The following is a 26,996-nucleotide window of genomic DNA, read 5'->3' on the forward strand; positions in this document are numbered from 1 at the left end:
CATTGATCTAGAGTGCATAACATATAACACGCCTTGTGAAATGCACAGTTGGGGCCAGCGCTGTAGTGCAGTGGGTTAATGCCCTGGCCTGTAGTGTCCAGTTCCCAATGGCACCAGTCCCAGTCCTGTCCGCTCCACTTCCAATACAGCTTCCTGCTAATGCTCCTGGGAAAGCAGTAGAAGATGGCCCGAGTGCTTCGGGCCCCACACCCACGTGGGTGACCTCGAAGAAGCTCCTGGCTTCTGGATGGCTCATTCCTGGCTGATGCGGCCATCTGGGGAGTGAACCAGTAGATGGACGATCTCTCTCTCTCTCTGCTACTCTGTGTTTCAAATAAATACACGGTCTTTTTTAAAGAAATGACATAGACTACAAAAAATATAATATCAATGAAATAAAGAGTTGGGTTAAAATCAGTAAGCCTGTAGCTAGGCTAAGAAAAAATGAATATTCAAATTCAGATCTCAAACAGAGGATATTATAACTGACACTGCAGAAATACGAAGAATCATTAGGGACAATTAGGAACAACTATATGCCAACTCGCTGAAAACCTGGCAGAAATAAATTCCTGTATACAAAGGACTTACCAAAATTAAACTGTGGAAGCACAGAAAACCTGATCATATCAATAATGAGTCATGCAATTAAATCAGTAATAAAAAGTCTCCCAACAAAAGAGCCCAGCACCAGATGGCTTTCCTGCTGAATTCTGTATTTTGGTAAAGAATTATTATCCAAGTATTTCACAAAAAAATTGAAAGGGAGAGAACCCTTCCCAAATCACTCCAGCAGACCAGAATTATCCCAATACCAAAACCAGACAAAGCCACAACAAAGACAGAACTATAGGCTACCATTCCTGATCAACATAGATGCAAACATTCTCAAAAAAATGGTCAGAAGTAAACTTCAAAAACGAGGGTTGGGACAGAGCACCCCCTTCGCTGATATCCTAAAGACTGCATCCATGTCTATTTTTGTAGACCAGGAGGAACAGGAGTGAGCCAGGCAGAAACAGCAGAGGAGAGGAGAGGAGGCAGGCCCACCGGACAGTTGCTTTCTGTGGTATTCTGGAGTCAAAAGGACCCAACAAAGCCAGTGCCCCCCTCCCCCCCAGTAGCACCTGTTTTCCATGAGGGAACCCTACTTTTCTATTGTGACAGAAGCCAGCTTCCCAAGAGCCCTGTCAGCTCCGCCAGGAGTTGGGTCACTAGAAACAGAACAGCCCTGGGGTTGAAGGACTCACGTATCAGAACCACATACCCTGCTGGCCCTAAGCTCAAGAAGCCTTTTGCCCCGCCCGGCTTCCCGAGTAACCACTGCTATTGAGGGGACACTGGGGTCCGCGACGTCCGAGGTGAGACTCTAAGCCTCCTTTCAGAGATGCTGCCTGTTCAGTGCCAACTTCTTCAATGGCCAGCTCGCCTTCCTGTCCAGCCAGGCAGTGGGAGTCAATGGCACGCCTTCCCTAAGGGAGTTCACACCTCCTTGTGATGTCTCTCCCAGAACCCCACGTGCAGAGCTAGACAGGTCTGGGCCCCACACACACCTGGCTAGACCTTAACACCAACCCAGTGATTATTAAACCGAAAACTGCCTCCTGTCAATTCCTATTAACTTTAAATGAGTTAGCAAACAGGCACAAAGCAACAGCTAACCTGGACAATGTGTGAAGTCGTAAGGGTTTATCGACAGTGCTGCAGCTATTTGGACAGGCCCTCATGAGAACGTCAAGAACCCACCTCTTGAGAGGATAAAGATAATCCAGCAGTCGCTTATCTCACTCGCCATGTGAGACTCTGGCCCTGGACATTTAACTAACATTCCCAACTTCCCTGGATATCCAGGGAGAAAGCAGTTAGTCCTCCAGGCAATTTCTTCCTGGCCTTGTCTTCACTTTTGGGGAAGACAGACTGGCCCTCAGGAGCGTACAGGCCATGCAGCAATCCCTATTACCACAACCTTGGGACAGCTGCAGCATTTCTCAAATTAACAGGTTACGAATCCCTGGGTACAGAAAAACAGTAAAGTTCCTGTACCAGACTCCCAAGAAGAAGCCTGAACGGGGTCCCCATCCTTTAGGAAAAAACGAAACATGGGCGTTGCCCAGTTAAATGCTGCCTAGGGTGGCTAAGCCCAGTCCTTTGTACTAGGCAGGCAGTCAGACATGCTAACTGCTTCCCAAGAGGGTGTCTGTGTCTTACTCCAAGAATGTTTTTGGGTCAAACCATAGATACAAAACCATATTCACTATTTCTTGAATGAGACCCAACAACTCCAGCATCAGGCTCAACAGATAATAATTCTGGCCCAGCAATGGATGGTGGAAATCCTGGTTGTTGTCTCTCCTTGACCCTGTAACTCCCATATTCTTACTGTTTCTCTGTAGACCATTTGTCGCTAATGTCCTTATTCATTCTGTCTCTAACACAGTAAAAGGCATCCAACCACAGATGGCTGTGAGGCAGGGCTTCTGGCCTATCCTGTCAGGCGAGGTGACCAGCACTCTGGATTGACAAGACAGTGTTTCCCAGGTCACTTTCAAACACCACAGAACAGACAGCAAGAGAAGGATATCTGTAACCAGCTCTACATTCGCATGTTATCTCAGGAAAAAATACAGATGAGCCTTCATCCATGTGTTCAGTAACCTGGTTGGGTGGGGGTAGACTAGGGAATCTGCCCCCACCCTAGACCAAGGGGCTATTTAGGTCCATTGTGAAATTCTGAGAGGAACTTTAGGAATCTCAGGCCCAGGAAGCCCTTCACCCAGTACAGAGGAGGAAAAAAAAAAATGGAGGTCCCATACCCATATTCATGAAAACTCCAGTCTCAACACACACTGGGCTCTCAGTTCTTCAGTGAGACACCCGACTCGTCTGTCAGGTGTACTTTTTGCATTATTTCATTCGCTTCAATATTAAAAAATTAGTATCTACAATATATACAGATGTCAAAAAACCAAAAGAGCAAACAATCCAGTAAGGAAATGGGTAAGCGATCTTAATAAACAGTTCTCAAAAAAAAAAAAAAAAGGCCAACATATACATAAAAAAATGGACAACATTACTAGCTATCAGGGAACACAAGTCAAAATCACAGGATACCATCTCACTCCAATTAGAACTGCTATTATCTTAAGAAGGAGAGAACAATTCAACATCGGAAGCAGGATACACAGCCGACTCAGAATGGCAGATGTCCTAAACAGCACTCTGGCCTCAGAATCAGCCCTTAAGGCATTCGGATCTGGTTGAAGAGCCTATGAGAGTATTTCAGGCATGGAAAGCCAAGACACTCTGGCAAAAAAACAAACAAAAAACAAACAAACAAAAAAACACAAACAAATCTAAAATGAAAGATCTCTGCGATTGAGATCCCAGTGGAAAGAATGGGCCATCAAAGAAGGAGGTACCTTTCTCTGAAGGGAGGAGAGAACTTCCACTTTGACTATGACCTTGCCTATATAAGATTGGAGTCAGCGAACTTAAAAGGCTTCCATAGCCTTGGCAACTCATGACAAGAGCCTAGGGGGATTACTGACACCATAAACAAGAGTGTTAATTTGTGAAGTCAACAACAGGAGTCACTGTGCACATACTCCTCATGTAGGATCTCTGTCCTTAATGTGTTGTACAATGTGAATTAATGCTATACTGGTACTCAAACAGTATTTTACACTTTGTGTTTCTGTGTGGGTGCAAACTGTTGAAAGCTTCACTTAATATATACTAAATTGATCTTCTGTATATAAAGAAAATTGAAAATGAATCTTGAGGCGAATGGAATGGGAGAGGGAACAGGAGATGGGAGGGTTGTGGGTGGGAGGGAAGTTATGTACTTTGGAAATTTATATTTATTAAATAAAAATTAAAAAAAAGAACTGCTAGCATCAAGCAAGACAAAATAATAGCCAGTGACAAGGAAGTAGAGAAAAGGGAACCCTTAAACACTGTTGGTGGGACCCAACTATCTCACTTCTGAGTATGTATCTAAAGAAAATAAAATCTACACAGCAAAGCAATACCTGGGGCCAGTGTTGTGGCCTAGCAGGTTAAGCCACTGCCTGTGATGCCAACATCCCATTTGGGTACCAACTGGAGGCCTGTCTGCTCCACTTCCAATCCAGCTCCCTACTAATGCCCTGGGAAAAGCAGAAGAGGATGGTTCAAGTAGTTGGGCCTCTGCCACTTATCTAGGAGACCTGAAAGAAGCTCCTAGCTCCTGGCTTTGGCTTAGCCCAGTCCTGGATCTTGCAGCCAATTGGGAAGTGGACCAGAGGATGCAATCTCTCTTTCTCTGTAACTCTGACTTCCAAAATAAATAAATAAATCTTTTTTTAAAAAAAGAAATGCCTATACCTGCATTTCCATGTTCTCTGCTATATTATGCACAATAACCAAGCAATAAAATCAACTTATCTGTTCATCAAAGGCTGAATAAGGAAAATATGACAAATATACAAAATGGAGCATTATTAGTCCATAATAAGAAATACATCTGGCATTTGCAGCAAAATATGTGGAACTATGGATCATTATGTTAGGTGAAGTCAGTCAAGCAAAGACAAGTAGTGCATATTCTTGCTCATATGTAGAAGTTAAAAAAAAAAAGGTAATCTGAACTTGGAATAGTGAATACTTGAGGTTGGATAAAGTAGAGGTAGGGAGTACAGAGGAAGACTGCATGACAGGCACCAAGACCCTGTCAGACTCTAGCGTGCCATCACTAAGTGGCACAACAGTTCACAATAACTGTGTATTATATACAGAACTGGAGGAGCTGGTAAGCCCCAAACACAAAGAAAAGGAAATGGAAAATTAGTTGCACCATATCCCATAAAAATTTAAACATAGCGCATGTCTACTCAGCCTTAATAAAAACGGCTCGTGTTGGTCACAATGTGGCAAGTGCAGACCAAGCTGACGGTTCTCTCCTTTCCTCCCTGCCTAGCATGACACACTGTCTTAGCTGGGGGAGTCTTCTTGGCAGGCAGTCAGCCACCCTGCTGCTCCCTCAGAAGAGGAGATGCGCCTCCCCCCAAGGTGCACTTCCCCGCTACTGTGGGGTTCTTCTGTATATCGGGAAAGATACACACTCCAGCATTGTTCATATGAGCTTTTGCAGAATGCTGTGGGGTTCTGGAAGAATCACAGCACACATACACATAAGCGCCTATTTGGTGAGAGGGACAAGATCCCTTCTTGGAAGTATGGATTCTGAGACAATTTAATTTTCACTCTTTTTTAAATTTTTAAAGATTTATCTGAAACAAAGAGTTATAGACAGAAAGAGACAAAAATAGACTAAGAGGTCTTCCATCTACAGTTCATACTCCAATTGGCTACTCCAAAGCTAGGTCAGGCCAAAGCCAGGACCCTAGAATCCATCCTGCTCCCCACATGGATTCAGGGGCCTGAGCACCTGGGTCATCTTTAACTGCTTTCCCAGGCACATTATTAGGGAGCTGGATTGGAAGCAGAGCAGTCTGGACTCAGACTGGTACACACACAGGATGTCCATGTTGCAGGTGCAAGTTTAACCCACTGCATCACAATCCCTGCTCCTTTTCTGTTTGAATATTTTTAATTTTTAATTTTTATTGTTTTGGACAGGCAGAGAGGACAGTGAGAGAGAGAGAGAGAGAGAGAGAGAGAGAGAGAGAGAGAGAGAGAGAGAAGGTCTTCCTTTTGCCGTTGGTTCACCCTCCAATGGCCGCCGCGGCTGGCATGCTGCGGCCAGCACATCGCGCTGATCCCAAGGCAGGAGCCAGGTGCTTCTCCTGGTCTCCCTTGTGGGTGCAGGGCCCAAGCACTTGGGCCATCCTCCACTGCACTCCCGGGCCATAGCAGAGAGCTGGCCTGGAAGAAGGGCAACCGGGATAGAATCCGGTGTCCCAACCAGGACTAGAACCCAGTGTGCTGGCACCACAAGGCGGAGGATTAGCCTATTGAGCCACGGCGCCGGCCGCTGAATTTTATTTCAAAGGCAGACTGAGACAGTGACACAGAGTTAAGACACATCTTCCATCCACTTTGCCTTCTCTTTTAAAACTTCCTAATACCCTAAAATTCCTGCACTAAGCTCCCTCCATCTACCATGCACGCAGTAACTGACTGAGCTTCTCAAGTCCTGGAGAAATTCATTTCACTTTTCATTAAGGCAAGCAATTTCTCTTGCCATATCACTAGTCACCTGCCCATTTTTACTCTATTCAAAGATGCCCTCAATATCCTATAAAACTGTATTTTAGCATCCACGATAATTTTTTACTTGGTGTGTGTGCTTACACACACATTTTCAATATAAGCACTTGTGTAGCTTTATTCACCATAAGCTAGAATTGTTCAGCACCACATTAACCATATCCAGCTTTTGTTTAAACATACTGGTCAGGGTCAATCAAGCTAGGAATGATTAGTTTGGAACTTTTTCAAGCTCACTGGCTAAGAGTGAAGAAAATATTTATTTACTGTAATAGATGACAAATCTATTACAAAATCTTCATTAGATTTTATAAATGTACCATTTGGAATTGTAGCAAATTCATATGCTAATGTTTTAAGAATTATTTATTTATTTACTTATTTGAAAGACAGAGTAATAGAGGCAGAGGCGCAGAGATAAAGAGAGGCCTTCCATCCACTTGTTGACTCCCCAAATGGTCACAATGGACAGGGCTGGGCCAATCCGAAGCCCAGAGCTTCCTCCAGGTCTCACGCATGGGTGCATGGTCCAGGACTTGGGCCATCTTCTACTGTTTTCCCAGGCCCTATCAGAGAGCTGGATCAGAAGTGGAGCAGCAGGGACTTGAACCGATGCCCACATCGCCCATATGGGATGCCGGCATTGCAGGCGGCAGCTTTACCTGCTACGCTATAGCACCAACCCCCATATTCTTTTATTTTTAAAACTATTTCCATAATTAACAGAATGATAACAAATCATTTTTGATAGACAATGAATACCTTGTTAGGTGACTTTAACTGAGATAAGCACATAAGAATTGCTTTATTTATATAAATTCAATAGTGGTACAAGTTAAATGTTTTCTAACAATGCTTTCACAATTTTAAGTTAATCAGATGAAATTTTCATGTAAAATATTAACTGATTTTTTAAAGATTTTATTTGTTTGAGAGGTAGAACTACAGACCGTGAGATGGAAAGACAGACAAGAGAGGTATCTTCCATCCACTGGTTTACTCCCCAAATGGCCACAACAGCCAGAGCTGGGACGATTCAAAGTCAAGAGCCAGAGGCCTCCGCTGGGTCTCCCACACAGGTGCAGGGCCCCAAGCACTTAGGCTCTCCTCTATTGTTTTCCAAGGCCATAGCAGAGCTGGATGGGAAGAGGAACAGCCTTGACTAGAACTGGCGACCATATGGGATGCCAGTGCCATTAACCAACTGTGCCCAAATTATTTTTTTAAAACAAGATTTGTTTAATTAACTTAACAGGCAGAGTGACCGAAAGAGAGAGGCAACCAGAAAGAGATCGTCTATCTGCTGGTTTACTCCTGCTATGCTTAAAACATTTGAGGTTGGGCCACACCAAAGGCAGGATCCAGGAACTCCATTTGGGACTCCCACATGAATGGCAAGGACCTAAGTACTTGGGCCATCATCCACTGTCCTCCCAGAAATATTTGCAGAATCTGAGCTTGGTCTGAGGCAAAGTAGCTGGGACTCGAACCAGCACTCTTATGGGATGAGGGCATTGCAGATGGTAGCTTAATCCAGTGTCTGCCTCTTAAAAGAATAAATCACTCATTTCACACCTTTATAAAATCAGTTACGCACAAATTTATGGCTTCTCCTCCCCTTATACCTTTAAGATGTTACATGTTATAATTATACTGTAAATACTACCACTTGTACTTAGCATTATGTGATATTTATTTTCTACATTGCTATACAGTCTTCATAATGTGTGATGCTGGGATGATATTTAAAATGGAAAATTTCAACCATGTATGTTCTTAGAATTGATACTTAATAATTATTATTTCTTACGTCAAATTTTCACTCTAATTCTTAACCCCTTCCTATGTCTAAGAAAAAAAATGAATCAGTAAACCAACACTCACCTAATTTCCAGCCTTAAGGACTTTTTAGGAAACCTGACATGTATGGTCCCTCCTACAATTCTATAGCTTAACAAATAAGCTGCTTAATTATGATAAAATATTAAAAATCCTCAAGAGAATTTTTCTAACATACTAAGTAACTTGAAAATTACAGCAATAGAAAAAGAATCCAACAAAGGAATATGATTATTAAATTGCTCAACTAATATGTTATATCCAAAGACATCAAGCTTTTCAGAGAGGAGAGTATTTTAAGAAAAAAATTTTAATTTATAAAATTCTTTCATACAAAACCTAAAGCTAAGGAAGTACCACAGTGATGCAATATAACACTTCAGTGTAGAAAGTATCTCCTGCAAGTTTCTGGTTAGTGCCAAGTTCCCTTCAGTGAGTAGGAAAGAGGTCATCAACATACAAAAATTAAATGGTTTTAAAGATTTCCTGGAATGTAGCTAATATAAAAATGATCAGTTCCTGTAAGAGTTTTGGATGTTGAAACAAATGGCTTGACCCTGAATAGTGACTGTAAATGGGAGGCAAGAAAAAAGACATACATTAAGAACTGATATGGGGTAGGCATTTGACATGATAATTTAGACACTACTTGGAATGCCTGCATCCTGTATCACAGTGCCGGGGTTTGAGGCCCGGCTCTGCCTCCAATTGCAGCTTCCTGATAATGCACACTCAATGAGGCAGCAGGTGATGGTTTAAGTCATTAGGTCCCTGCCACCTATGTGGGAAACCTGGGCAGAGTTCCCAGCTTCTAGCTTTGGCCTGGTCCAGTTCCAGCTATTGTGGGAATTTGGGGAATGAATCTGCAATGGGAGCTTTCTTGTCCCTCTCCTCTGCCTTTAAAGAAAAAAAAAAAAAAAAAGAGGCACTAGCAAGAAAGGGCTTTCAGACAATTTCCAGTTGTGCAGGGACACCGCCTGAGCATGCTCCCAGGAAACATGACAAACATCGTCACACGAGGAAAAGATAGATACATTTGCAAGTGTCCTACCGTGTGCACTTCATGAACAGGATCTCCTTGATCCTCAACTCTTACTTCTTCTTCATTAATTAAGTTAGATTCACTTTCTTGCTGCCTGGACTCTTCTTGGTCCTCTTGGTTGACGGCTTCTTCTACAACCTTCACTTCCTCTTTGACAACCTCAGGTACTGTGGGAGCATTTTCTTCTTCTTCGGGTAGTGGTGGTGGTGGCGGCAAAGGGCGCAGGGGAGTAACGTGGTCGTAATGAGTATGGAAGAGACGTAGAGCAATATCACTTGCTGCTAATATCCTCGGAATTTCAAAGCCAATTTGTGTTTCAGAGAATCGGACACTTCTGTGCCTGTTAAGGATTAATTTTTACAAAAAGGATGAGACCCTAGGGAGCTCTAGCTCTGCCTCAAATTGCTAAGCAGTACTTCTCCCACTTTTAGTTGGCCCCAGTTTTGGGTCCTGACTTTCTTTCTTGGCAGCATCTGGACCCCATTACTTCTCAGACAACTCTTGGGATCAGTAATCCCACTCTCTTCTCTTCCACTTCAGCAGCTCCTCTGTGTGGCCTCTTCCTAACCATCCCTTAAGCACTGATGTTACGCAGTATTCCATCCAACATTCTCTTTCCTCCCTCTACACACCCTCTCTCTGTATCTTATTATATCATTGGCTAACTTGCTATGTACATTATCAGGGTTTATTAGAGAGAAGAGACATTGCTGAATGACCTCTATGAGGTCCAAAAATGCCCTTCCAAATGTGTGAGCAAATGTCATTATTTGGTGCTCAGAAGAATTTCTAACTCCTTAAAACTCAAAAAGCCATTGGCCTACATGCTGATGACTCCCCAAAATATACCCCACCTCAGATTTCTCTCAGTGCCTCGGAGAGCTGCTAAGTTCTTCAGACTCTACAAGCCCAGCCCTGAAAGTCATCATCCCCAAAACTCCCACCACCACCGGCATTACTATCAAAATACAATAAACCGTGTCCTGCCTCCACGGTTGCTTTGCACAGTTAAAGATGCCCTCCAATTCTCTCTTTAAACCTGGGCAGTAAATAGAAAGGTCCTTATTTTATTTTTATTCTTTTAAAAATACAGAGATTAATTTCATCTTCTGTATGTTTCAAAGTGGAAAATGGCTAAGGTGTTGTCAAGGATGAGATCTAAATCGGAGTACTTTTCTTTGAAAATGGAACTTGGGGAAAATTTTCTCCTTTCTTTTCATAAGTATAAACAATGAAGTCCAAATTTGTCCCATGTCATGTAACTAGTCTTTTCAGAGACAGGATCAAATCCTAAGCTTCCTAATTTGTAACCTAGTCATTTCCCCAAAACTCTGACGCACTAATTCAACTGATTTGAGTTATTTAAGGTCATGCTGTAACGCAACGATCATGGGTTTGTCAGTTCTATCATTCTTCAGAGAGGTGGTTCTTTCTTTAAAATGATTGAGCAATTATCACTTAAATGTGTAAATACAACCATATGAAATCCTATTATTTTTAATGGCTCACAAGGTTTCACATACAGAGAGTGCGTTCCAAATAGCTCAGTGGAAAGCATCCACCATTTCTTCTACCCCTTCAGCAGGAAGAGGGGTTCAATGAGTGAAGGGGGAAACGTGAAATTTACTGAGTTTATCTTTATACTAGACCCTGTGCTATGACTTTTTATGCATATTTAGTCCTCAATCCAATCTTACTAAGTAACATAGCATTTTTCTGATGGCACACCACAGCTCATCGAGACTAAGTGACCTGCCTACCGTCAGCCCGCAGGTCTGTGAATCAAGCCCTAGCCGGCTAATTTCCTAACCTGTGCCTTCCAAGAACACTCTACTGAGATTCAACAGGAACCTGCCCAAAATGCTGGATGCTAACGTTTGTCCACCTAAAGGAGTCTGTCACCCAGGTGGTACCTCGGATTCTTCTTGAGGTTCGCCCAAATATACAGCGTGATGTTTTCACCGTGAATGATCCTTTCCATATTTCCACTGTCCAGATCCGCTAAAGTACTAGCGTGCTGTGAGAAAGAATGAGAACATAATAACTAGCAGAGGCTTTATAAATTATACAATTTATACAAGTTAGTGCATTACCTACGTATTAGATTCCTTTCAATAACCACCTAGAAGAATACCTTGGGTTAGAAAGGGTCAGTTAAAATGGTCAAGAACTTAAGTCTCCAAAGGATGCACATGTATTTACTTAATTAAATGCAGCTTGCCCTTTTCCACTCATTTTCTTCTTAAAATGTCCAAGGATTAATGCTGTTCCTACATTCCTCAGTAATACCTGTGGAATACTATTATACCACTCCTTAATTTTAACATCAGAATCAAGGTTTTTAACCGGCACCGTGGCTCAATAGGCTAATCCTCCGCCTAGAGGCGCTGGCACACTGGGTTCTAGTCCCGGTTGGGGCGCCGGATTCTGTCCCGGCTGCCCCTCTTCCAGGCCAGCTCTCTGCTATGGCCCGGGAGTGCAGTGGAGGATGGCCCAAGTGCTTGGGCACCTGCACCTGCATGGGAGACCAGGAGGAAGCACCTGGCTCCTGGCTTCAGATCAGCACGATGTGCCGGCCACAGCGGCCATTGGAGGGTGAACCAACAGCAAAAAGGAAGACCTTTCTCTCTCTTTCTCTCACTGTCCACTCTGCCTGTCAAAAATAAAAATAAATTAATTAATTAAAAAAAAAGAATCAAGGTTTTTCTTTCTAAACATCAACATGCTTCTCTACTTGCATCTTATTAAAATGAAAACTGTTGATAGTGTCAAAGGTAGCCTATTTCTGAATATAAAGTTTAGAAACAAAACATCCAGTTTATAGGATCCCGGTTAGTTAGGTGTTTTACTAGTTCCATACCTGATATCCAACATTAAACATGTAATTTAAGAAATGGTCTTAAGAATTATTACATAAACACTTACTTAGTTTTCTGACTGCAGCTCAAGCAATCAGCCCTCAAAAAGGGTCTGCGTAGGTCAGCATGTGTAGGGTTGTGAGGTAAACACTTGTGAAGATTACATATATTGTCAGTTCTTCTAAAAAAGTAATTATTCAATCATGCTATGCTACTTTTTCTGTGATATTAACTTTTAAAAGTCCAGGACAGCTGTTTTGTGAACTATTCCCCGTTGTGGAATGGTATGATTCTTTCCTCACAGTATTATTTAACTTTCTCCTTTATTCCCTTAATTTTCCCACCTGGGAAGATAAAGAGGATTTTTTTTTCTTTTTTTTTTTTTTTTTTTTGACAGGCAGAGTGGACAGTGAGAGAGAGAGACAGAGAGAAAGGTCTTCCTTTTGCCGTTGGTTCACCCTCCAGTGGCCATTGCGGCCGGCGCACCGCGCTGATCCCAAGGCAGGAGCCAGGTGCTTCTCCTGGTCTCCCATGGGGTGCAGGGCCCAAGCACTTGGGCCATCCTCCACTGGACTCCCGGGCCACAGCAGAGAGCTGGCCTGGAAGAGGGGCAACCGGGACAGAATCCGGCGCCCCGACCGGGACTAGAACCCGGTGTGCCAGCGCCGCAAGGCGGAGGATTAGCCTGTTAAGCCGTGGCGCTGGCTCAAGAGGCTTTTAATTAGATACACCTCAACCATCTTCAGCAAGAAAGCTACACTATGTTAGGTTCTTCACAGCACCTCCTATCAGGATGGCTACGATATCTCACTACTAATTATGGAATGTGACCACTTGGTGAAGGTGTCTGACCACCACATGACCCTACTGCCAATACATTTCCCCAAGTGATTAGTAAACTGAGGACAAACACTCTGACACTGTTACTAGTGTGTCCCTCACCTTTTCACCTAGTCATTTAGGTAACCACTGAGGACCCTTCTCTAAAGCAATTATTACACTGGGGATTGAAAAAATGTGATAGCTGCTCTCCCCACAATCCACTTTCCTCCTTCCTTTTTGGATCATTCTCATAGACTGATATATTCTTTCTGATATTCAAATTAAACCAGATTTGGTCAGGGTGGCCTCACTGAGCAAGTGCCCATCCCTTGGATATGACCCTATTATTAGTCTCTGGGCATTTACTTGCTTTGCAGCACACTAAGATAATCCAGCCTCACTGTTCACTTTTCTTGCCTCTGACCTTGAATTGGCCATTTATTCCAAATAGTCCTGGCTCCTTTCTATGGAGCAAACAGAAACCTGATTCATACAGATATTTGCTTCAAATTTATCATTACAGTATTTTTAAAGTCTTTTCTCTATCTGTTCCACTTAATTTTTTAAAGATTTACTTATTTATTTATTTGAGAGGCAGAGTTAGAGAGAGAGGGAGAGACAGAGAGAGATAGAGGTCTTCCATCCACTGGTTCACCCCCAATTGGCCACAAAGGCCGGAGCTGCGCCGATCCGAAACCAGGGGCCAGGAGCTTCTTTCCAAGTCTCCCACATGGGTATAGGAGCCCAAAGACTTGGGCCATCTTCCCCTGCTTTCCCAGGCCATAGCAGAGAGCTGGATCAGAGGTGGAGCAGCTGGCCCTCGAACCAGTGTGCATATGGGATGCCAACACTGCACACGGCAGCTTTACTGCTATGCCACAGCACTGATCCTTAAAATCTTGATTAATAATCCTAATATATTTCTTTATTGTCTTTGTCTTCAATATACATTACATAGTTGCAAAGTTATAATACATTAATAAGCTGGGTGAAGCCTTTTTGCAGTACTTTTATAATTAGAACTTTGTTGTTGTTGCTGTTTAAAGATTTATTTATTTGAAAGGCAGAGTTATAGAGAGGGAGAAAGACCAATCTTCTATCCACTGGTTCATGCCCCAAATGGCCGCAATGGCTGGGGCTGGCCCAGGTCAAAGCCAGGAGCCTGGAACTCTATTCAGGTTTCCCACATGGGTGGCAGGGGCCCAGGCACTTGGACCTTCTTCCACAGCAGGAAGCTGGACCAGAGGTGAGGCAGCCAGGATGTGAACTGGCATCCATATGGGAGGCCAGCATTGTAAGCAGTGGCTATACCCATTTGGGAAGCTGCAACACAATAATGGCCCCAGTTAGAACATATTCTAAGGCTATACATAGACCATGTTTTGCCAAAAACACAATGCACAAGACTGAAATTGACATTTTGAGCTTTGATGATTGTTTATAGCCCTGACCAGTGTTTTTTTTTTTTTTTTTCTTCTACTTGCTGAACTCTTCACTTAGTGTATGGTTAATCTTATAAGTAAGTATAAAGTAACTGAAACTAGATCATCATAAAAATTAAGAGAGGGATTAGGAGAGGAAGGAGGGAGAAGGGTGGGAGCTTCGGTGGAAGGGAGGGTAGGGTGGGAACCATCACTATGTTCTTAAGTCTGTATACATGAAATACATGGAATTTGCATACCTTTAATAAATTTTTTAAAAAATTAGGAAAAATACAAAAGACTGTTCTAGGCCAAAAAAATTCAGATAAATATCAAAAAGCAATCTATGAACATAGATTATTTTCTTATTTTAAAACAAGAACAAACAGGGCCAGTGCTGTGGTACAGCAGTTGGAGCCATGGCCTATAGCATCGGCATCCCATACAGGCACTGGTTCGAGTGCTGGCTGCTCCACTTCAATTCCAGCTCCCTGCTGGTGTACCTGGGAAGGCGGTGGAGGGTGCCTTGGATATTTGGTCCCCTGAGCCTGCGTGGGAAACCCTGAAGAAGCTCCTGGCTTCAGATGGGCTCAGCTCCAGCCATTGTGGCCATTTGGGGAGTGGGCCAGAGAATGGAAGACCTTTTTTTCTCTTCTCTGCCTCTACCTGTCTCTATAATGCTTTCAAATAGACAAATAACTCAAACAGATAAATCTTTAAAAAAAGAAATACAATATATCCAACCACAAAAGACATTCATAGAAAATTAGAGGAAATGTGAATACAAACTAGATATTAAAAGATATTATTAAATTTTTATTTTTCTTACATATAATTTTGATCATATGGATATTTGATCATTAGATCAAATATAGTCATTAGATCAAATCAAATTTCATCAGTAGAACTGAGGTATTTGGGGCTGAAGTGTCATAATGCTGACAATTTTCAAATAATAAAAGGAAAAAATACAGAGATAAAATATTACAATGTAACAACTGAGTTTTGTTTGTCAATTACAGTCAACAAAGCTCAAGGCCATCAAACCTAGATGGAAGGACTGTGGGGCTTCACAGCACTATTATTTGAACCTCACATCTGAATACAGTTTTCCAAAATAAAATGTTAAAGAAAAAAACCCCAATAACTGTGATCTTGAGATAATTGATCTATCTAGAGTGATTATATAATTTATGTTTTATAAATTTGTTTTCATAATGAACTTAGTAAATCTTGGCAAGTATTAGAAAAACTAGGAATGTGGGGCTGGCACTCTGGCATAGCGGGTAGGGCCAATGCCTGTAGTGCCGGTATCCCATATGGGTTATGGTTCAAGTCCCGGCTACTCCACTTCTGATCCAGCTCCCTGCTAATGTGCCTGGGAAAGCAGCAGAAGACGGCCCAAGTACTTGTATCCCTGCCACCCATGTAGGAGACCTGGAGGAAACTCCCGGCTCCTGGCTCTGGCCTAACCCAGCCCTGGCCATTGTGGCCATCTGGGCAGTAAACCATAGAATGGAGGATCTCTCTCTCTCTAATTCTTTCAAATAAATAAACATCTTTAAAAAAGAAAAAAGAAAAACTAGAATGCATACTGATAATGTTTTGTTTTTTAAAAAATAAAACACTAACAGTTGTTAGATCTGGATAAAAATCTATGTGTTTAAATTCTAGCTGTCCCATAGACTTAATGTTTCAAAGAATAACAATACGGTACTATTATACAGGATAAAAATTCAGGCTCAAAATCTAATAATGTTAGCAAAATCACACTCACCCTGAGAAGTATTTCTGTAGCCACATTAAACTTCAGATGAAGGAGCTCCTGCAGTTGTAGAATTGACCCTTGGTATTGTTTTATAGTTTTATCTTCCAACTCATACAAAGGGGTTTCCATTAAAATTAGCTTCAATTTCTCAATTAACTATAAAGTAAAAGAATGCTTACACTGAGTAAAATAGTCAAAGGGAAAGTGAGCAAAAAAGGACATGGTCTATCACTTTTGAATTTAACATTTTATATTCAGGAAAACATTTAAGAATCTTGTCCAGCATTTATTCTGTATCTTGAGATCATGGAGAAATAAAACATCTCCTTCAAAAACTCCCTTGTAAGTATTCTTAACTGTGGAAAACAGAGCTTTGGTTAGCAAGTTGGTGTATGACTCACAACCTGTCATTACTTCACACTGTGGAAAAGGAAGGTCTTGCTCTGTTTCCTGTGACTGTAACAGAACACTTAATGATGACAAGTTTACTTGGATCATATTCCTGGAGATGCAGGTCTGATAGGCTGGCATCTGCTTGTCTCTGGTGAGGCCCTCAAGGCCCATGGCATCTCAGCAGCATGAGAAAGTGGGAGAGTGTTACTTGCAAAAAAGGGATTCAGGGAAGGTACTAGGGTTGCTGCTAACAAACCAGCCTTGAGGGACCTACCCCACAGTACCTGACCCAATCTGCAGGACAGCATTAATCCATACATGAGGGTAGAGCCCCATCACCCAATAACTTTCCCCAGGCCTCCACGTCTTGAGGTTACACCACCGCAATATTGCCACAGGGGGCACCAAGCTTCTAGCACATGAACCTTTGGGGACAAAGCATTTCTATACCACAGCAAGGAACAGTAACAACGTGAGAACAGCAGGAAAGAAGAGGAGAACTACTGATACTACTGATACTCACAGAATCCTTATTATGCTCTAGGGACTGCTGTAAATACTCATGTTTGAATTTGGCATTGCTGTAACTGTGAGAGAGATACTATTGTTCTGCCTATGATATGGATAAGGCAAGTGAGGCATGACATACTTCAAGAACAACTAGTAACTGGCAGAATTGGATTCTGAACACTTAAATTCCAGGTAATATATAGAAAACTGTCAATATTAAGAGAGGCGGTATATGGGGTCTGACATCGTGGCGCAGCAGGTTAAGCCACTGCCCATGACACTGGCATCTCACATAAGCACAGGTTCGAGTCCTGTCCACTCCACCTCAGATCCAGTTCCCTGTGAATGGGCCTGGGGGGCAGCAGAAGATGGCAGAGTAGGATGAACTAAAGCAAGAATCACTACCCACCCCTTAGTGGCAGTGTCATCTGTGCCTCACCTCCCACATTTGTAAATTGAGGGTCAACAGTGCCTACCCCACAATGTAATTATGTGTAATTATGAGAACTAGGAAAGTTAACATTTCCAGGGGCTGGCATCGTGGCATAGTGGGTAAAGCCACTGTCTGCAGAACTGGCATCCCATATGAGTGCCAGTTCAAGTCCCAGCTGCTCCACCTTTGATCCAGCTCTCTGCTATAAAGCAGAAGATGGACCAAGTTGTTGGGCCCCTGCACCTGCGTGGAAGGCCTGGAAGAAGCACATGGCCCCTGGCTCCTGGCTTTGGATCGGCACAGCTCCAGCCATTGTGGCCAACTGGGGAGTAAACCAGTGGATGGAAGACCTCTCTCTCTCTGCCTCTCCTTTTTTCTCTCTTTCAAGTAAATAAATAAATTAAAAAAAAAAAGTAAACATTTCCAAAGGCTTGCATAGATTAAGTGCTATGTGAGTATGCTAAATAAAACTGAAAGCTCTGAAATTAGTATGGGACCATCTCCTTCTGTTACAGCTATCCAACTCTTCCTGTTCCTCTTGTGGCTTCCTGCTTTAGTTTCCTGTTGCTCTGATGACTTTCACCTTTTGCCTCTTGATTCTTTTCCCATTTTCCCTATTGTTCTATACTTCACATTTTTGTACTAACAAGATGTCCCTTTCAGTTCATCAATGGTATAAAAGCTGTCAATCGAAACAAAGTCTCTTGTGTCAACCCTAACAAAAAATAAAGCTTATAAAGGTTATAAAGAAAGATTTCTTAGGCATAATTGCCCAATAGTCTCTGGTGATGAAAGACTGCCAAACCTAACTCTACCCAAAGTCATCCCAACGTTATACAACAAGTGGTTCTACAAGAACGTCTGCCAGAACCTCCCTACGCAGTCTCTGACTGGTATTCATCAATGTGGGCAAAGACGGTGGTTTCAAAATATCTTGTGCACGCCTCCTGATTTTGCCTTTCGAAAGTTCCTCACACCACAGTCTCTCTGAATACAACTGTAGTTCATTATGAGACACTTATTATCCATTGCAATGCTATTCCCAAATAAAACTTAATTTCATTTCTATTTCAACCTCTGTGTTTCTCTCATTTAATTCTGGTGAACTCCAGTGCTACTTCTCACGGCCTCTATGCTCACTGCAGAGCACCAGGTTCCTAGACTGTGTGGACAGTGGCAAGAACACTGTTTGATGAACCCCTGGCATCTGAGTAGCTCCAGCTTTGACAGATGCCTTGCGATGCTGGGGCTCAGAACACCAAACCCCAAAGGATCGTTTCTTGCCAGGATGACTACCTTCAAGTTATAAAACTAATTGGAAGACGAAAGCTAAACATGAACAAAACATACTTTCTTATCTCCTTTCGCAGAAGTGGATGTTCCCCAATATATACATATATATATATATACACACACACATATATACATACACGTATATGTATATATAATTGTGTGTATGTGTATATATATACATACATGTACACATATATATATATATTTATTATATACTTGAGTGTCATAGCAATATTGGTTCAGCTTGCCTCCTGATGGCCCTTTAAATGAATGCTAAAGGGACTGTGTTGTGGTTAAACCACCATCTGCAATTCCAGAACCCCATATGGGCACTGCATCAAGTTCTGCTGAGCCACTTCTAATCCAGCTTCCTGCTAACATGCCTGGGAAAGCAGCAGAGGATGGCCCAAGTGCTTCAGGCCCCTGTAACCACACGGGAGACCCAGAAGAAGCTCCTGGCTCCTGGCTTTGGCCTGGCCCAGCCTCAGCTGTTGTACCCATTTGGAAAGTGAATCAGTAGATGGAAAGTATTCAAGGTATTCTTTCTCCAACTCTGCCTTTCAAATAAATAATTTATTAAAAAATGAATTACAAAACACTAAGGGTTAACAGATAATCTCTGGGAAGCCACTGGCTTTAGAACTGTTTCAGTTTCTAAATTATTTTGTCATCTCTAGGATTTTACCTTACCTTTTTGTGAGCTAGGCAACAGATTTAAAAATTCATTAAAAATCTTGCTCCTATGCCTTTTTTTAAAGTTGTTTATTTTGAGACATGGAGACAGAGAGAACATACTCACTATGCTATGGATCTCTTCCCAAATGTCCACCATACCTGAAGGTGGGTCAGACCAAAGCCGGGAGGTAGGAACTCAACCCAAATCTCCCATGTGGGTGGTAGGGACCCATTGCCTGCTGCCTCCCTGGGTGAGCATGAGCAGGGAACTGGAATAGGGAACAGAGCCAGGAGAAGAATCAGGCACTCAAGCGTGGGATGTGAGCATTCCAACTGGTGCCTTAACCACTAAGCCAAACAGTTGCTCTTGCCCTGGTATTTTTGAGTGTGTTGTAAAATGGAAGCTTCTTAGGCTAGCCTATCCATCCTATTTGCAAATGGAACTTAGGATTTTCTTATTCATCTTTGTATCCCCACAGCCTAAGATATTAGAACCAGTAAATATTACAGATCATGGGTGCCGAATTAGTGAATAGTAGATAATTCCAGTTGAGGATAAAAATGGCCTCTCTCTAAGACCAAGAAAACTAAATGCCCAATCTTGGTATTTGTTTTGCCTGAGTTAAACATTTGTTTTGTTGCTATTATCTAAGGGATTTTTAGAAGTTATATAATTTTAGAAGCTGTATTAAAAAATCAAAAATGAGAAAATACCTTTATAGCCAAGGATTCAAAGCAGTAGTGTTATTATCTGACAAGTAAGACATTCATTTAGATTTTCATTTTAGAATCAGACTATTGGTAACAAATATATATAGACAGGATCACGCAGAGGTACTTACACTTAGTACTAGTTTACTCTTCTCAATCACTTGCTCAAAGGTCTCATTTGTTTCCTCTTTCCACAAGGTAATGAAAGTATTCAATTCTTGGGATACTGAAGGATCAGGGCTCCCGTCACATTGAATATAGTGTTTCCACTGTGGGATGACAATAGTTAAATCTTCAGTGTAAACCTTCAAACATTAAATTTTTTTGGAAGTATAAATTCTCATCATCCAGTTTTCCTAATTTAAAGAAAAGCTTTTGAATACTTGAACTAGTCACTTGATATATACTGAATAACTGACTCAATGACCAAACTAACTAGATTCCTTTCCATCCAAGTAATTTCTAACTTTAAATATTCAAATAACAATATTACAATAAATAGAATTTCTATTTAAGATATAGGTTGGCATTATTTTACTTAAGGCGAGTCTTCGGAAAGTTCATAGAAATGTGTTTATAACAAAACTATGCATGGATTTCAGAAAAGTTAGATAAATATAAACAGAGATAGAGAGATAGAGAGATTGATTGATCTTCCACCTGCTGGTTCACTCCACAAATGCCACAACGGCAGGGCCTGCACCACACCAAAGTCATGAGCCTGAAACTGCATCCTGGTCTCCCACATGGGTACAGAGGCCCAAGCACTTGGCCCTTCTTCCAATGCTTTTCCCAGGCATTAGAGGAAGTTGAATGAGAAGCAGAGTAGCTGACTCTGGTAGTTAACCTGGTACCCATATGGGATGTTGGCACTGCAGATAGCCCATTAACCCACTATGCCACAATGTCAGCCCTACAAAAATTTTTGGCAACGAAATATTTTTTGTAAGATAAAGGAGACATTTCTTTTTTAAAAAATGTATTTATTGGCCAGTGCTGTGGCTTAACAGGCTAATCCTCTGCCTTGCGGCGCCGGCACACCAGGTTCTAGTCCCGGTTGGGGCGTCGGATTCTGTCCTGGTTGCTCCTCTTCCAGGCCAGCTCTCTGCTGTGGCCCGGGAGTGCAGTGGAGGATGGCCCAAGTGCTTGGGCCCTGCACCCGCATGGGAGACCAGGAGAAGTACCTGGCTCCCGGCTGCGGATCAGCACAAAGCGCAGGCTGCAACGGCCATTGGAGGGTGAACCAACAGCAAAGGAAGACCTTTGTTTCTCTGTCTCTCTCTCACTGTCCACTCTGCCTGTCAAAAAAAAAATGTATTTATTTATAAAAATAGATACACACATGCATGCACACAGACACACACATACATCCCATCCACTAGATTATTTACTCTCTAAATGCCTGCAAAACTCAGCCCTGGAGTCAGGCTGAAGCCAGGAGCTGGGAATGCTACCCAGGTAACAGAGCTAAAAGTGACTTAAAAAAATTGCACAGGGGCTGGCACAGTGGCATAGTGGGTAAAGCCACCACCTGCAGTGTCAGCATCCCACACGGGTGCCAGTTCGAGTCCCAGCTGCTCTACTTCCAATCCAGCTCTCTGCTATGGCCTGGGAAAGCACTGGAAGATGGCCCATTTCCTTGGGCCCCTGTAGACACGTGGCAGACCCAGAAGAAGCTCCTGGCTCCTGGCTTCGGAGCAGCTCTGGCCATTGCAACCAACTGGGGAGTGAACCAGTGGATCGAAGACCTCTCTCTCTCTGCCTCTCGTTCTCTGTTCAACTTGACTTTCAAAATAAATAAATGTTTAAAAATAAATTAAAAATAAAAAACTGCCAAAATTCTTAATCTGAAAAGTATACTCTGAGCAAAGTTAAAAACACAGTACAGCAGACCAACAGCAGAAGAGATCAAACAGAACAAAGAACCAGTGGGTTGAAAGACAGGCTGGTAGAAAATACAGTCAGAGGAGAAAAAGAAGAGAAACAGAACCAAGGGACCTAAGAACACTTCTGGGGATTCAAGGACTTACGGAGGTCAAGAGGGACTTTAGGGCGTCACAGGAGAAGAAAGCATATTCAAAGGGGGTGATAACAGAAAATTTCTCAAATCTGGCCGGCGCCGTGGCTTAACAGGCTAATCCTCCGCCTTGCGGCGCCGGCACACTGGGTTCTAGTCCCGGTCGGGGCGCCGGATTCTATCCCGGTTGCTCTTCTTCCAGGCCAGCTCTCTGCTATGACCCGGGAGTGCAGTGGAGGATGGCCCAAGTGCTTGGGCCCTGCACCCGCATGGGAGACCAGGAGAAGCACCTGGCTCCTGGCTTCAGATCAGCACAATGCGCCGGCCACGGCAGCCATTGGAGGGTGAACCAACGGCAAAAAGGAAGACCTTTCTCTCTCTCTCACTATCCACTTGCCTGTCAAAAGAAAGAAAGAAAGAAAGAAAGAAAGAAAGAAAGAAAGAAAGAAAGAAAGAAAGACAGACAAAGTGGAGAGAATCAAACCTTCAAGAGAAAGGAAACATGCAACACATAAAGGATCCTCAGCAGGAACCTCAACAATTAGGAGGGAGGAGAACAAGGCATTCCCATCATTACGGAAACACTGCCGGCCAGCGAGTCACACCCAGCAAGGCTACCCTTCACATGAAGACATTCTCAGGGAAACAAAAGCTGAGAGATTAGTCATCACTGGCAGGGTCCTACCAGACATGCTGAAGGCAGTCTTCCAACTGAGAGGAGGAAATGATAGTAAGTAAGAAGAACACATTGGAAGCCAGAAACTCTCGGACAAGCAGTAACTTTACAGATACGTTCAGCATGCTCCAATATTGCCAACAAGGTACGTAAGCCATTCACTTCTAAAAAGCCACTACATTAACATGCTGAGACAGGCAATAAAGAAAGGAATAATGTGTGTCATCAAAAATTGACAATGTGGGGCAGGATAGACTGCAGGTATAGTTTTAGTACTGTTCTGTCTCTTGATCTCCTTTTCACCTTTATTAATGAGAAGTTGCTATCATTTCAAATGGCTTACATTTCTGTAAGCCTCATGGTAACAATACAGCAAAAAAGTATAGACTTAGCAAAAGCAAAAATTAAGGAAGCAATCACTCTAGAAAAAATGTAATCACAAAGGAAGACTTTAAGAGTATTAGATGGAGTATAATTAGAAAACAGGTATCAAAACTCAAGTGGTAAGGCCTTACCTATCAAAATCATTTGGTGTGTAAATGGATTAAAAAAAATTCAAGACTCAACTACAAGCTTCTTAAAATTCACTTCACCACTAAAGGCTCACATTGACTGAAAGTAAAATAATGAATGATCTTCCATACTGGGGCTGGCATTACGGTACAGAGTGTAAAGCCACCACCTGCAATGCAGCCAGCCAATGTAGGTGCCGATTCGTGACCTGGCTACTCCATTTCCACTCTAGCTCCTTGCTGATGGCTTGGGAAAAGCAGTGGAGAATGGCCCAAGTGCTTGGGCCCCTGTCATCCACCTGGGAGAATCAGAGGAAGAATCAGACTCCTGGCTTTGACCTGGCCCAGCACTGGCCATTGTGGCCATCAGAGGAGTGAATCCATGGATAAAAGATCTTTCTTTCTCTCTCTCTCTCCACTACCCCTCTCTCATTATGACTCTTAGAAATAAACAAACCTTGGCCAGAGCTGCGGCTCAATAGGCTAATCCTCCGCCTGCGGCGCCTGCACACCGGGTTCTAGTCCCGGTTCGGGCACCGGATTCTGTCCCGGTTGCCCCTCTTCCAGGCCAGCTCTCTGCTGTGGCCCGGGAGTGCAGTGGAAGATGGCCCAAGTCCTTGGGCCCTGCACCCGCAGGGGAGACCAGGAGAAGCGCCTGGCTCCTGCCATCAGATCAGCGCGGTGCACCGGCTGCAGCGCGCCGGCCGTGGCGGCCATTGGAGGGTGAACCAACGGCAAAAAGGAAGACCTTTCTCTCTCTCTCTCCCACTGTCCACTCTGCCTGTCAAAAAAATAAAATAAATAAACCTTTTTTAAAAAAAGATGTTCCATACCAAAGGAACACAAAAGAAAGCAGAGTTACCAAATGAAATAGATTTTAAATCAACATTGGTGAAGACAAGGAGGGTCATTATATAATGATGAAGAGTTCAATTCAAGAGGAATAAAGGAATATTCAGCAGGAATATAAAGAATTGCAAATATGTACGCACGTCATTATCAAAGCACCCCAATATATAAAACAATTATTAATAGACCTAAAAGAAGCAATATGGCTTGCTACTATCATTGTATTTGGGGTCTAACACTCTGCTTTCAGCAACAGACAAGTACTACAGAAAGAGGCGGGGGGTTGGGGAAGGAAAGAAATAGAGTTAAACTCCACCCTAGATCAAATGAACCAAGGAGACATCTTCAGAACATTCCATCCAACAGATATAGAACACACATTCTTAACAGCAAATGAACATTCTCCAGAAGAGGCCACTTATGGTAGCTGCAAAACAAGTCTCAATAAAGTTTCAACAACTGAAGTCATATTAACTATGTTTTCTGATCATAAAGCAACAAAATTAGGAACCAATAACAAGAAAAACTTGGCAACTATATGCATATATGGATAGTCAACTTATTCTTGAACAACCAAGTGATCAAGAAAGAATTAAGAAATTTAAAAACGTACCAAAAAGTTATGCAATACAATAAAATCAGTAACACAAAGGAAGTTTTCAGCAACCAATGACTACATGAAAAAGGTAGGAGGAGGGCTTGTACTGTGGAACAGCAGGTTAACCCGTTGATTCAAATGCCAGCATCCCATACCAGAGCGCTGGTTCAAGCCCCTGCTGAACTCAGATCCAGCTTCCTGCTCGTGTGGCTGGGAAGACAGTGGAGCATGGCCTAAGTGTCTGGGTCCCTGCTAGCCACGCAGGAGACCAGGACAGAGTTTCTTGTTCCTGGCTTTGGTCTGGCTCACCCCTAGCTGTTGTGACCACTTGGAGAGTGAACCAGCAGAACAAAGATCTCTTTCTCTTTCATTCCGCCTCCCAAATAAATATTCTTTCCATAAAACAGAAGGATCCTGGGGCTTCAGCTGTGGTGCAACCGGTTAAGCTGCTGCCTACAACACAGGCATCCCATTGGGTTCACGTCTCAGCTGCTCCTCCAGGTCCCTGATAATATGCCTGGAAAAGTAGTGGAAGATGGCCCAAGAACTTGGGCCCCTACCACCCAGGTAGGAGACCAGAATGAAAATCCAGGCTCCTGACTTCGGCCTAGCCCACCCTTGGCTGTTGTAGTCATTTGAGTAATGAGCCAGCAGATAAAAGATCTTTCTTTCTGTGTTGCTCAAATAAATAAATAAATCTTCAACAAAATACTAGAAAACTGAATCCAAGAGTATATTAAAAAGATGATTCACTACAATCTAGTGGGATTCATCCCAGGTATGCATGGATAGCTCAACACATATAAATCTGTAAATGTGATACACCATACCAACAGAACGAAGGCTGGAAAAACATGACCATCTTAACTCACGCAGAGAAGTTATTTGATAAAATCAACATCTCACGACAGAAAAGCTGAACCCATTAGATACTGGAAGGATATATCGCAACAAAACAAAGGTCCTATATGTCAAGCCAACAGCTAATGTCTTTCAGAATGGGAAGAAGCTCCAACCATTTTCTACAGGTACAAAACAAAAAATATCTGGAAATAAATTTAACCAAAGAGGTGAAAGATCTCTTCACTGAGAACTATAAGACACTGATATGAGAAATTGAAGAGGATGCCAAAAATGGAAAGACATCTCACGTCCATGGACTGGAAGAACCAACACCATTATGATGTCCACACTACCCAAAGTGGCTTACACATTCAATCGTGACCCAGGCAGCCCACGGTCACCCCCGGGTGCCTCAGAGGAGTGTGTGGAGCAGGAGCCCAGGCTACATTTCCTAGAAGCTCTGGGGCTGTCCCGCCCTGAGGGAAGTCTCTGGGGGTCACTGGCATCTCAGCCCAGCTGCTGCGGCCATCCCTGTTGGCCTGTGACTGGGACCAGCTCAGGCCCTGGTGCCTGGCCTCCTGTACTGTCAAGGGACCCAAGTTCATAAGCCCCAGCCCAGCTGGCTGCTCCTGCCTGCGAGGGTCCGGCCGTTGACTGACTGCTAAGGGAGGACACACAGATGTCAGAAACACCCGATAACCTCAGAAGACACCCCCTACCCCCATTAACTGCCTCCCACCACACAAAAATTCCTATTAAAAAAATCAATGATATCTTTCACAGAAATCAAAAGTACTATCAAAATTTGTAGAGAATCACAAAAGACCCCCAATAGCCAGTACAATCTTGAGCAAAAAGAACAAAGCTGGAGGTATCATAATACCTGAGCATAAAATATACAACAAAGCTACAGTAATTAAAGCAGCATGGTATTGTCAAAAACAGACACACAGACCAATGAAACAGAAAAGAGACATCATGAGTGAATCTATGCATCTACAGCCAACCAACTGGCCTTTTGAAAATTATTTTTTATTTGAAAAGCAGAGAGAAGGATAAGGGAGGGAAGGAGGAAGGGAAAAGGAGGGTTAAAGAGACAGACTGACAGAGTAGTATCTTCCATCCACTATTCATTCATCAAATACCCACACAGCCACAGCTGAGCCAAGCTGAAGCCAGAAGCCTAAGACTCAATGTATTTCTCCCACATGGGCGGCAGAGATCCACACACTTGACCCATCATCTGCTTCCTCCCATGGTGAACATTAGCAGGAACCTGGATCAGAAGCCAGGGACCCAGTTCTTGAATCAGACATTTTGATACGGGATGGGGCTTTCCGAGTGGCATAATCAAACATCTGCTCCAGACCTCTGACCTTTGTCATGATATAAACACACACTGAGGGCCCAACATTGTGGTGCAGGGAGTTGAGCTGCTGCCTGCAATGCTGGCATCCCAAATGGGCACCAGTTTGAGCCACAGCTGCTCCATTTCTAGTACAGCTTCCTGCTCATGTGCCTGGGGG

The 26,996-nt window shown here is 42.9% G+C and overlaps 1 protein-coding gene across 3 annotated transcripts in view; it reads right to left on the reverse strand.

The window, feature by feature from the left end:
* Positions 1-26,996, reverse strand: part of DNAI7 (dynein axonemal intermediate chain 7) — a 102,011-nt gene that overhangs the window by 48,167 nt on the left and 26,848 nt on the right. For all 3 annotated transcript variants that reach the window (XR_009866234.1, XM_062194946.1, XM_062194945.1), the window contains exons 5-8: positions 20,107-20,244; positions 15,970-16,116; positions 11,005-11,108; positions 9,101-9,431 (exon numbers count right to left, since the gene is read on the reverse strand). Coding sequence is in view for 2 of the 3 variants with exons in the window: in XM_062194946.1 (XP_062050930.1) it covers positions 9,101-9,431; positions 11,005-11,108; positions 15,970-16,116; positions 20,107-20,244 (720 nt within the window). In the remaining variant the exon portion in view is untranslated. The remainder of the gene's footprint in view (positions 1-9,100; positions 9,432-11,004; positions 11,109-15,969; positions 16,117-20,106; positions 20,245-26,996) is intronic.

Source organism: Lepus europaeus, chromosome 6, assembly GCF_033115175.1.
Source record: "Lepus europaeus isolate LE1 chromosome 6, mLepTim1.pri, whole genome shotgun sequence".
Taxonomy (NCBI): Eukaryota; Metazoa; Chordata; class Mammalia; order Lagomorpha; family Leporidae; genus Lepus; species Lepus europaeus.